Below are 12,894 nucleotides of genomic sequence, written 5' to 3' on the forward strand. Positions count from 1 at the left end.
TTTTTGGTCCACGTAATTAGTGTATTTAAAAATTGTGCTTGAAAAGTAGCCACCTAGCTAGTTTATTCCGCATTAGGATAAATTCAAATCTGTAAAAAAAACCCTATTCACATTCCCCTCCAGGCAACATCTTGGTATGTTTCAGAGGCTTATGTATGTGAGATTAAACATATGGAGCACAAAATATTTAATCCGACACAAGTTGACCATCAGAAATTTAATATAGAAACAAAGAAATTTTGAATATTTGAAAATAACATGCACATCTTAGTTAAGAGCGCAGGCGTGCAAAATTCAATTTGTTGAATATAACATAAAATAAATTCTGAAGTTAAATCAGGATGGAACGTTTATGCGTAGACAAAGTCATGGTGGCAAGGGCGTGGTTGTCCGTGACTCTCATGGCGTTCGTGTTGACTGGGGCAGACCCACATTGGGTCAAGTAGGCCTCGGCCCCCAGTCAATTTCTATTTTTCTAGCTTTGAAGCCCAACTTTTTACTAGTTGGGCGTTCAGATAGCAAATCAAATGTGCCCCCTTCACTTGGGCCTCCACTGAAATTTTGGGCATGTGTTGAAGGAAATATGCCCTAGAGGCAATAATAAAGTTATTATTTATTTCCTTATATCATGATAAATGTTTATTATTCATGCTAGAATTGTATTAACCAGAAACATAATACCTGTGTGAATACATAGACAAACAGAGTGTCACTAGTATGCCTCTACTAGACTAGCTCGTTAATCAAAGATGGTTATGTTTCCTAACCATGGACAAAGAGTTGTTATTTGATTAACGGGATCACATCATTAGGTGAATGATCTGATTGACATGACCCATTCCATTAGCTTAGCACCCGATTGTTTAGTATGTTGTTATTGCTTTCTTCATGACTTATAGATGTTCCTATGACTATGAGATTATGCAACTCCCGTTTACCGAAGGAACACTTTGTGTGCTACCAAACGTCACAACGTAACTGGGTGATTATAAAGGTGCTCTACAGGTGTCTCCAAAGGTACATGTTGGGTTGGCGTATTTCGAGATTAGGATTTGTCACTCCGATTGTCGGAGAGGTATCTCTGGGCCCTCTCAGTAATACACATCACATAAGCCTTGCAAGCATTGCAACTAATGAGTTAGTTGTGAGATGATGTATTACGGAACGAGTAAAGAGACTTGCCGGTAACGAGATTGAACTAGGTATTGAGATACCGACGATCGAATCTCGGGCAAGTAACATACCGATGACAAAGGGAACAACGTATGTTGTTATGCGGTCTGACCGATAAAAGATCTTCGTAGAATATGTAGGAGCCAATATGAGCATCCAGGTTCCGCTATTGGTTATTGACCGGAGACATGTCTCGGTCATGTCTACATTGTTCTCGAACCCGTAGGGTCCGCACGCTTAAGGTTTCGATGACAGTTATATTATGAGTTTATGAGTTTTGATGTACCGAAGGAGTTCGGAGTCCTGGATGGGATCGGGGACATGACGAGGAGTCTCGAAATGGTCGAGATATAAAGATTGATATATTGGAAGCCTATATTTGGATATCGGAAGTGTTCCGGGTGAAATCGGGATTTTACCGGAGTACCGGGAGGTTACCGGAACCCCCCGGGAGGTATATGGGCCTTAGTGGGCCTTAGTGGAAGAGAGGAGAGGTGGCCAGGGCTGGGCCGCGCGCCCCTCCCCCCCTAGTCCGAATAGGACAAGGAGAGGGGGAGGCGCCCCCCCTTCCTTCTCTCTCTCCTCTTTCCCCCCTTCCGAATCCTATTCCAACTAGGAAAGGGGGGGATCCTACTCCCGGAGGGAGTAGGACACCTCCTGGCGCACCCTCTCCTGGCCGGCCGCACCCCCCCTTTGATCCTTTATATACGGAGGCAGGGGGCACCCCTAGACACACAAGTTAATCCACGTGATCATATTCTTAGCCGTGTGCGTTGCCCCCTTCCACCATAGTCCTCGATAATATTGTAGCGGTGCTGAGGCGAAGCCCTGCGACCGTAGTACATCAAGATCGTCACCACGCCGTCATGCTGACGGAACTCTTCCCCGACACTTTGCTGGATCGGAGTCCGGGGATCGTCATCGAGCTGAACGTGTGCTAGAACTCGGAGGTGCCGTAGTTTCGGTGCTTGATCGGTCGGGCCGTGAAGACGTACGACTACATCAACCACGTTGTGCTAACGCTTCCGTTGTCGACCTACAAGGGTACGTAGATTACACTCTCCCCTCTCGTTGCTATGCATCACCATGATCGTGCGTGTGCGTAGGAATTTTTTTGAAATTACTACGTTTCCCAACAATGGCATCAGAGCCTAGGTTTTATGTGTTGATGTTATTTGCACGAGTAGAACACAAGTGAGTTGTGGGCGATATAAGTCATACTGCTTACCAGCATGTCATACTTTGGTTCGGCAGTATTGTTGGACGAAGCGGCCCGGACCGACATTACGCGTACGCTTACGCGAGACCGGTTCTCCCGACGTGCTTTGCACAAAGGTGGCTAGCGGATGACAGTTTCTCCAACTTTAGTTGAACCGAGTGTGGCTACGCCCGGTCCTTGCGAAGGTTAAAACAGCACCAACTTGACAAACTATCATTGTGGTTTTGATGCGTAGGTAAGATTGGTTCTTGCTTAAGCCCGTAGCAGCCACGTAAAACTTGCAACAACAAAGTAGAGGACGTCTAACTTGTTTTTGCAGGGCATGTTGTGATGTGATATGGTCAAGACATGATGCTAAATTTTATTGTATGAGATGATCATGTTTTGTAACCGAGTTATCGGCAACTGGCAGGAGCCATATGGTTGTCGCTTTATTGTATGCAATGCAATCGCGCTGTAATGCTTTATCACTAAGCGGTAGCGATAGTCGTGAAAGCATAAGATTGGCAAGACGACAACGATGCTATGATGGAGATCAAGGTGTCGCGCCGGTGACGATGGTGATCATGACGGTGCTTCGAAGATGGAGATCACAAGCACAAGATGATGATGGCCATATCATATCACTTATATTGATTGCACGTGATGTTTATCTTTTATGCATCTTATCTTGCTTTGATTGACGGTAGCATTATAAGTTGATCTCTCACTAATTATCAAGAAGTGTTCTCCCTGAGTATGCACCGTTGCGAAAGTTCTTCGTGCTGAGACACCACGTGATGATCGGGTGTCATAGGCTCTACGTTCAAATACAACGGGTGCAAAACAGTTGCACACGCGGAATACTCAGGTTATACTTGACGAGCCAAGCATATACATATATGGCCTCGGAACACGGAGATCGAAAGGTCGAGCGTGAATCATATAGTAGATATGATCAACATAGTGATGTTCACCAATGAAGCTACTCCATCTCACGTGATGATCGGACATGGTTTAGTTGATTTGGATCACGTAATCACTTAGAGGATTAGAGGGATGTCTATCTAAGTGGGAGTTCTTTAAGTAATATGATTAATTGAACCTAAATTTATCATGAACTTAGTACCTGATAGTATCTTGCTTATTCATGTTTGATTGTAGATAGATGGCCCGTGCTATTGTTCCGTTGAATTTTAATGCGTTCCTTGAGAAAGCAAAGTTGAAAGATGATGGTAGCAATTACACGGACTGGGTCCGTAACTTGAGGATTATCCTCATTGCTGCACAGAAGAATTACGTCCTGGAAGCACCGCTGGGTGCCAGGCCTGCTGCTGGAGCAACACCAGATGTTATGAACGTCTGGCAGAGCAAAGCTGATGACTACTCGATAGTTCAGTGTGCCATGCTTTACGGCTTAGAATCGGGACTTCAACGATGTTTTGAACTTCATGGAGCATATGAGATGTTCCAGGAGTTGAAGTTAATATTTCAAGCAAATGTCCGGATTGAGAGATATGAAGTCTCCAATAAGTTCTATAGCTGCAAGATGGAGGAGAACAGTTCTGTCAGTGAGCATATACTCAAAATGTCTGGGTATAATAATCACTTGATTCAATTGGGAGTTAATCTTCCAGATGATTGCGTCATTGACAGAATTCTCCAATCACTGCCACCAAGCTACAAGAGCTTCGTGATGAACTATAATATGCAAGGGATGAATAAAACTATTCCCGAGCTCTTCGCAATGCTGAAAGTTGCGGAGGTAGAAATCAAGAAGGAGCATCAAGTGTTGATGGTCAACAAGACCACTAGTTTCAAGAAAAAGGGCAAAGGGAAGATGAAGGGGAACTTCAAAAAGAACAGCAAGCAAGTTGCTGCTCAAGAGAAGAAACCCAAACCTGGACCTAAGCCTGAAACTGAGTGTTTCTACTGCAAGCAGACTGGTCACTGGAAGCGGAACTGCCTCAAGTATTTGGCGGATAAGAAGGATGGCAAGGTGAACAAAGGTATATGTGATATACATGTTATTGATGTGTACCTTACTAATGCTCGCAGTAGCACCTGGGTATTTGATTCCGGTTCTGTTGCTAATATTTGCAACTCGAAATAGGGACTACGGATTAAGCGAAGATTGGCTAAGGACGAGGTGACGATGCGCATGGGGAATGGTTCCAAAGTCGATGTGATCGCAGTCAGCACGCTACCTCTACATCTACCTTCGGGATTAATATTAGACCTAAATAATTGTTATTTGGTGCCAGCGTTAAGCATGAACATTATATCTGGATCTTGTTTGATGCGAGACGGTTATTCATTTAAATCAGAGAATAATGGTTGTTCTATTTACATGAGTAATATCTTTTATGGTCATGCACCCTTAAAGAGTGGTCTATTCTTATTAAATCTCGATAGTAGTGACACACATATTCATAGTGTTGAAACCAAAATATGCAGAGTTGATAATGATAGTGCAACTTATTTGTGGCACTGCCGTTTAGGTCATATCGGTATAAAGTGCATGAAGAAACTCCATACTGATGGGCTTTTGAAACCACTTGATTATGAATCACTTGGTACTTGCGAACCGTGCCTTATGGGTAAGATGACAAAAAACACCGTTCTCCGGTACTATGGAGAGAGCAACAGATTTGTTAGAAATCATACATACAGATGTATGTGGTCCAATGAATGTTGAGGCTCATGGCGGATATCGTTATTTTCTCACCTTCACAGATGACTTAAGAAGATATGGGTATATCTACTTAATGAAACACAAGTCTGAAACGTTTGAAAAGTTCAAAGAATTTCAGAGTGAAGTTGAAAATCATCGTAACAAGAAAATAAAATTCCTACGATCTGATCGTGGAGGAGAATATTTGAGTTACGAGTTTGGTGTATATTTGAAACAATGTGGAATAGTTTCGCAACTCACGCCACCCGGAATACCACAGCGTAGTGGTGTGTCCGAACGGCGTAATCGTACTTTACTAGATATGGTACGATCTATGATGTCTCTTACTGATTTACCGCTATCATTTTGGGGATACGCTCTAGAGACGGCCGCATTCACGTTAAATAGGGCACCATCAAAATCCGTTGAGACGACGCCTTATGAACTGTGGTTTGGCAAGAAACCAAAGTTGTCGTTTCTGAAAGTTTGGGGCTGCGATGCTTATGTGAAAAAACTTCAACCTGATAAGCTCGAACCCAAATCGGAAAAATGTGTCTTCATAGGATATCCAAAGGAAACTATTGGATACACCTTCTATCACAGATCCGAAGGCAAGACTTTTGTTGCTAAATTTGGAAACTTTCTGGAGAAGGAGTTTCTCTCGAAAGAAGTGAGTGGGAGGAAAGTAGAACTTGATGAGGTAACTGTATCTACTCCCTTATTGGAAAGTAGTACATCACAGAAATCTGTTTCTGTGACACCTACACCAATTAGTGAGGAAGCTAATGATAATGATCATGAAACTTCAGAACAAGATACTACTGAACCTCGTAGATCAATCAGAGTGAGATCCGCGCCAGAGTGGTACGGTAATCCCATTCTGGAAGTCATGCTACTAGATCATGATGAACCTACGAACTATGAAGAAGCGATGGTGAGCCCAGATTCCGCAAAATGGCTTGAAGCCATGAAATCTGAGATGGGATCCATGTATGAGAACAAAGTATGGACTTTGGTTGACTTGCCCAATGATCGGCAAGCAATTGAGAATAAATGGATCTTCAAGAAGAAGACGGACGCTGGCGGTAATATTACTGTCTACAAAGCTCGACTTGTCGCAAAAGGTTTTCGGCAAGTTCAAGGGATTGACTACGATGAGACCTTCTCACCCGTAGCGATGCTTAAGTCTGTCCGAATCATGTTAGCAATTGCCGCATTTTATGATTATGAAATTTGGCAGATGGATGTCAAAACTGCATTCCTGAATGGATTTCTGGAAAAAGAGTTGTATATGATGCAACCAGAATGTTTTGTCGATCCAAAGGGAGCAAACAAAGTGTGCAAGCTCCAGCGATCAATTTATGGATTGGTGCAAGCCTCTCGGAGTTGGAATAAACGCTTTGATAGTGTGATCAAAGCATTTGGTTTTATGCAGACTTTTGGAGAAGCCTGTATTTACAAGAAAGTGAGTGGGAGCTCTGTAGCATTTCTGATATTATATATGGATGACATATTACTAATTGGAAATGATATAGAATTTCTCGATAGCATAAAGGGATACTTGAATAAGAGTTTTTCAATGAAAGACCTCGGTGAAGCTGCTTACATATTAGGCATTAAGATCTATAGAGATAGATCAAGACGCTTAATTGGACTTTCACAAAGCACATACCTTGACAAAGTTTTGAAGAAGTTCAAAATGGATCAAGCAAAGAAAGGGTTCTTGCCTGTGTTAAAAGGTGTAAAGTTGAGTCAGACTCAATGCCCGACCACTGCAGAAGATAGAGAGAAAATGAAAGATGTTCCCTATGCTTCAGCCATAGGCTCTATCATGTATGCAATGCTATGTACCAGACCTGATGTGTGCCTTGCTATAAGTCTAGCAGGGAGGTACCAAAGTAATCCAGGAGTGGATCACTGGACAGCGGTCAAGAACATCCTGAAATACCTAAAAAGGACTAAGGATATGTTTCTCGTTTATGGAGGTGACAAAGAGCTAATCATAAATGGTTACGTCGATGCGAGCTTTGACACTGATCCGGACGATTCTAAATTGCAAACTGGATACGTATTTATATTAAACGATGGAGCTGTCAGTTGGTGCAGTTCTAAACAAAGCGTCGTGGCGGGATCTACGTGTGAAGCAGAATACATAGCTGCTTCGGAAGCAGCAAATGAAGGAGTTCATATCCGATCTAGGTGTCATACCTAGTGCATCGGGTCCAATGAAAATCTTTTGTGACAATACTGGTGCAATTGCCTTGGCAAAGGAATCCAGATTTCACAAGAGAACCAAGCACATCAAGAGACACTTCAATTCCATCCGGGATCTAGTCCAGGTGGGAGACATAGAGATTTGCAAGATACATACGGATCTGAATGTAGCAGACCCGTTGACTAAGCCTCTTCCACGAGCAAAACATGATCAGCACCAAGGCTCCATGGGTGTTAGAATCATTACTGTATAATCTAGATTATTGACTCTAGTGCAAGTGGGAGACTGAAGGAAATATGCCCTAGAGGCAATAATAAAGTTATTATTTATTTCCTTATATCATGATAAATGTTTATTATTCATGCTAGAATTATATTAACCGGAAACATAATACATGTGTGAATACATAGACAAACAGAGTGTCACTAATATGCCTCTACTAGACTAGCTCGTTAATCAAAGATGGTTATGTTTCCTAACCATGGACAAAGAGTTGTTATTTGATTAACGGGATCACATCATTAGGTGAATGATCTGATTGACATGACCCATTCCATTAGCTTAGCACCCGATCGTTTAGTATGTTGCTATTGCTTTCTTCATGACTTATACATGTTCCTATGACCATGAGATTATGCAACTCCCGTTTATCGGAGGAACACTTTGTGTGCTACCAAACATCACAACGTAACTGGGTGATTATAAAGGTGCTCTACAGGTGTCTCCAAAGGTACATGTTGGGTTGGCGTATTTCGAGATTAGAATTTGTCACTCCGATTGTCGGAGAGGTATCTCTGGGCCCTCTCGGTAATACACATCACATAAGCCTTGCAAGCATTGCAACTAATGAGTTAGTTGTGAGATGATGTATTACGGAACGAGTAAAGAGACTTGCCGGTAACGAGATTGAACTAGGTATTGACATACCGACGATCGAATCTCGGGCAAGTAACATACCGATGACAAAGGGAACAACGTATGTTGTTATGCGGTCTGACCGATAAAAGATCTTCGTAGAATATGTAGGAGCCAATATGAGCATCCAGGTTCCGCTATTGGTTATTGACCGGAGACATGTCTCGGTCATGTCTACATTGTTCTCGAACCCGTAGGTTCCGCACGCTTAAGGTTTCGATGACAGTTATATTATGAGTTTATGAGTTTTGATGTACCGAAGGAGTTCGGAGTCCCGGATGGGATCGGGGACATGACAAGGAGTCTCGAAATGGTCGAGACATAAAGATTGATATATTGGAAGCCTATATTTGGATATCGGAAGTGTTCCGGGTGAAATCGGGATTTTACCGGAGTACCGGGAGGTTACCGGAACCCCCGGGAGGTATATGGGCCTTAGTGGGCCTTAGTGGAAGAGAGGAGAGGTGGCCAGGGCTGGGCCGCGCCCCCCTCCCCCCTAGTCCGAATAGGACAAGGAAAGGGGGGCGGCGCCCCCCCTTCCTTCTCTCTCTCCTCTTTCCCCCCTCCCGAATCCTATTCCAACTAGGAAAGGGGGGAATCCTACTCCCGGAGGGAGTAGGACTCCTCCTGGCGCGCCCTCTCCTGGCCGGCCGCACCCCCCCTTTGATCCTTTATATACGGAGGCAGGGGGCACCCCTAGACACATAAGTTAATTCACGTGATCATATTCTTAGCCGTGTGCGGTGCCCCCTTCCACCATAGTCCTCGATAATATTATAGCGGTGCTTAGGCGAAGCCCTGCGACGGTAGTACATCAAGATCGTCACCACGCCGTCGTGTTGACGGAACTCTTCCTTGACACTTTGCTGGATCGGAGTCCGGGGATCGTCATCGAGCTGAACGTGTGCTAGAACTCGGAGGTGCCGTAGTTTCGGTGCTTGATCGGTCGGGCCGTGAAGACGTACGACTACATCAACCACGTTGTGCTAACGCTTCCGTTGTCGATCTACAAGGGTACGTAGATTACACTCTCCCCTCTCGTTGCTATGCATCACCATGATCTTGCGTGTGCGTAGGAATTTTTTTGAAATTACTACGTTTCCCAACATGTGTCTGCCCCTGCACGTGTGAATGATATTGGAAGTGCCTTTGCTGAGGAGTTACGTGCTACCGTGATGATTTAATTTGGTTGTTGTTCTTATCCAAATTGAAGTTCGAACGGATGCAAAGCTAGTTATGCTTTCACTGAATATTGGAAGTGCATTTGTTGAGGAGTTATGTGTTATTGAGGTGATTTAATTTAGCTGTGGTGCTTGAAGCTATCTAAATTGAAGTTCGAACATATGCAAAGGTAGTTATGCTTGCATTGAATAGGAAGCCGGTGGATTTCACGCGGCAGGCCATTGCCATCAACGATCTAAGGGCATCTCCAACATAAACCCTGAAAAGAGCACCGCAAAATGTCCGCGGACATGTGCGCAGGATAGGGGATGGAATCATCCAATGCTATCCCATATTTATCCAGTTTCATCCATCTACACATGTTCATATCGCGGTTGAGGAGGGACGGCGGGTGTCCGGATGTCCCACGTGATGGTTTTTGATTGGCTAGGCAGATGTCGGGAAAGCCCCCCAAGTTTGCTACCGCTTTGCCGAATTTGAACGCCCGAACTCGTTCGCGCACGTTTGAGGGATAGCATTTGATGTTTTCCATGCCCCAGGCCATGGCAGAGTCTTCTGGATGGTCTCCGAATGGTTCAAATAATTGAATGGTTCAAATTACAGTATCCGGATGTAAATGTATGCCTACCTACCCAGAAAACCCACTATTTACAGCACACGGTCGTCAACACACGTTTACCCCGGGCCCCGAGTACCTCAAATTACTGCAAACGTAATTTATTAAAATGGACAAACATACATGAATGAGGTCTAGAGAGGTGACATCTCCCGTCGGTCTGTCACGATGACACGAGCCCGGCATCTTATCTTAAATTAGCCATAGCTAGCGTGTGAGACTGATCAAAACTCAGTAGCACCACCCGGAAGCTGCAGTCGCCGGGGCGACGAAGGCGACTCCCATGTCGTGATCACGCTTCTGCTTCGCCTGAACTAAGTTCGTCCGAAGGCTCGCCTCCTGCATCTGCAGCACCGGACTCACACAAGAATTTAATAGTTAAGCAAAAAGTGTAGATATAGTGCAACTAGTCGACGAATGGCACTTAGAAAAGCAAAGGAGTATTGCGTGAGAAAGATCGATCGAATCGGTCCAAAAAGTGAAAGAAGTTCAGTACGGTACAAGATTCAGAGTAGGTCTGTTCCGGTGAAACATCACCGGGAGCAGAAAAAACGACGTGCCACCAGCACCCACCTGCAAGCGAGTGACGACCCTGGACAGCCGCATGGCTTCCTCCAGCCCTTCCACCTCCTGCCGTATCGTCCTTGCAAGCTCGCCCAGCGCGCCGCTCGTCGCTCCGGCCTGCAGAAAGGCACCGGCGGCATGCAGTCACACCGGAATCAAGGACAACGTACGTAGAGAAAACGTGCAGGAACCGGGGAAACTTAATCTGCTGTTATTGTGGCGTGCGTACCGTGGCGTAGAACCTGTCGGCGTTGGCCTCGATCTCGGTCGCCGTGCCCACGCAGGCGAACACGATCTCGCGGAGCGACTCCATGTCGACCTGCATGCAAGTGTGGTGCCCTAGCTGTTAGATGGAGGGAGGGGAGAAGTAAACAAGCGTGTGGGCGCGCTCTGTGTATGGGGGAGTGCGACTGCATACTTGGGCGCCGGCGGTTACGGGGAGGGGTGTGCAGGCGGCGGAGAGGGCGCCGGCGAGGTCGGAGACGGCGTCGGAGTGGGGCTCCTCCAACGACTCCCATGGTGCGAGGAGGGGCAGCTGCGGCCGCAGCAGCCGTTCCAGCTTCAGCTTCTGCCGCCGCCGCTGCGCCACGATCCGCTTCGCCGCATGGATGTTGCGCAGCTCCGCCACGCGCAGCCACGTGTAGAACAGCTTGTTCTGCATGCATGCACACGCGTGCCAAGCCATGACCACCCATCACCTCATCAATATACTCGGCCGCTGAAGGACACGATGCGTGCATGGCTCACCTCGGCTGCGGAGGTCGCGCGGGCGGCGGCCTTCTCCATCCGAGCGTTGGCGAACCGCCACTGCAGCAGCCGCGTGGCGAGCACGCGCGCCCGGTGCACCGTCTCCTCCTTCTCGGACCCCTCCCTCTTCCGCATCATCATGTCCCTCAGCGCGCCAGCCGATACTTTATCCGCCGGGGTTTCGTCCGGCGACGCCCCCCCGGTGCTGCGCCTCCGCCTCGCGGGCTCCCAGGGGCCTTGCCTCGCACCGACGCCGGGCTGTGGCGGCGACCGGCGGGGGGACAACGTCACCGCCCCGGCGTCCGCGCCGTGGACGGTGTTCTGATCCTTGCTGCTCAGTGCCCGGCGGGGCGGTTGCGCGGCCGCATCGGCGTCGCCGGCGCTTGGCTTCTTCTTGTGGCCGAAGGAGGCCGCCTTGCGGAGGGAGCGCGCGAAGTTGGCCGAGGAGAAGAGCGGCGCGGCGCGCATCCCGTCGTAGGCGAACGCGCCAGCGCCAGCGCGGGAAGCAGAGCTGGAGCTGCGCCCCAGCCGGCGCGCGGACGCCGTCTGCGGCCTAGGGATGCTACCGCCGGCGGACTCCATAGACCACGGAGGCCGATAAATTAATGAATATATAAAATTACGAATGCACAAATAAGTTAATAAATTATAAATAAATAAATAAAATTAAGCTGCTCCGATGTATCAGAGCAAGCGCGGTGTTGGCAGCATCCTAAAGACTAGGGGAGAAGAAGAACGCAAGATGCATCACAAGGACACTAGCCAGCTCCAAAACGCCACTAGATAAAGACTAGGTGGAGAAGAAGTGGTTCTTCCATTCCATGCACGCGAGGGCGCGTCCCTCTCGTGAGACACGATGGAGCAACCAGATGCCATATATTCTCGGCCTGTCGACCATCTCCTCACATCTTTCCTGGTCGCACGTCTAATAGTTACTCGTACTCATCACACCATCAGATCATTTCACCTGTGACTTTTGATTGTGTGCACACCATCACCATGGAAAGTTCTTTCGGCATGTTTTTCCAGATGCATGTGTTGCGGAAGTGGTGGGGTTTGGACGTTTGGTGGGAGAAAGGGAGAGGCTAGGCTGGTGTACGCCATCTGTGGAGTGCCGGTACGCCATGGTGACCTAGAATCCTTTTCAATTTGGCCGTGCGCACGCTGCAATTTCTTCTCGTACCGAATAGTACAGGAGAAGGCAGGCGGGGAGCAAGAGGGGCGTCAACGTTAGGACAGATGGAACTGGCATATTTTAGGTGAGAGAAATGGTGTGTCTATCTCTTGATAGGAACGTGGCCTCTGATTCGGCCGTAGAGAAAGACGTTGCGAACCATTCGAACAAAATGAAACTTATTCAAGCAAGATGTTGGGAACCATATATCAACATTGGAAATGTTATTTGGCGAACGCCCTTCCAGCCGTCTGATTCTGGTGACACGTGATCGGGTGTCAGGTCAGTTCTCTCGACTCGTTCACTATTCTAGCTCCCCTGGCGAACGACCCCTCTTTTTATTTTTTCAAATAATCTGCACATGTGGCCACTCCAACTCGCAGAGACCAACTAACGAACGGTTACCCCTTGCGGGAGCCTCGTAAGGGTCACTTTT

General features: G+C 46.8%; 1 protein-coding gene across 1 annotated transcript; it reads right to left on the reverse strand.

Moving 5' to 3' along the window:
* Positions 1–9,917: 9,917 nt before the first annotated feature.
* On the reverse strand, positions 9,918–12,308 carry LOC125513285 (QWRF motif-containing protein 7). The gene is made up of 5 exons (XM_048678362.2): positions 11,285–12,308; positions 10,956–11,192; positions 10,767–10,856; positions 10,547–10,654; positions 9,918–10,318 (listed from the first exon to the last, which is right to left on the reverse strand). The coding sequence occupies exons 1-5, from the start codon at positions 11,864–11,866 to the stop codon at positions 10,205–10,207; spliced, it is 1,131 nt and encodes a 376-aa protein (XP_048534319.1). The 5' UTR covers positions 11,867–12,308; the 3' UTR covers positions 9,918–10,204.
* Positions 12,309–12,894: the final 586 nt, after the last annotated feature.

Source organism: Triticum urartu, chromosome 1A (genome assembly GCF_056163025.1).
Source record: "Triticum urartu cultivar PI428250 chromosome 1A, HENAU_Tu73, whole genome shotgun sequence".
NCBI lineage: Eukaryota > Viridiplantae > Streptophyta > Magnoliopsida > Poales > Poaceae > Triticum > Triticum urartu.

Coding starts and splice junctions, on each gene's coding strand:
- LOC125513285 (XM_048678362.2), bottom strand. CDS start 11,866: ATGGAGTCCGCCGGCGGTAGCATCCCTAGGCCGCAGACGGCGTCCGCG. Junction 10,655..10,766: donor CCGACAGGTTCTACGCCACG/GTACGCACGCCA, acceptor GCCTTTCTGCAG/GCCGGAGCGACGAGCGGCGC. Junction 10,319..10,546: donor GGGTCGTCACTCGCTTGCAG/GTGGGTGCTGGT, acceptor CCGGTGCTGCAG/ATGCAGGAGGCGAGCCTTCG.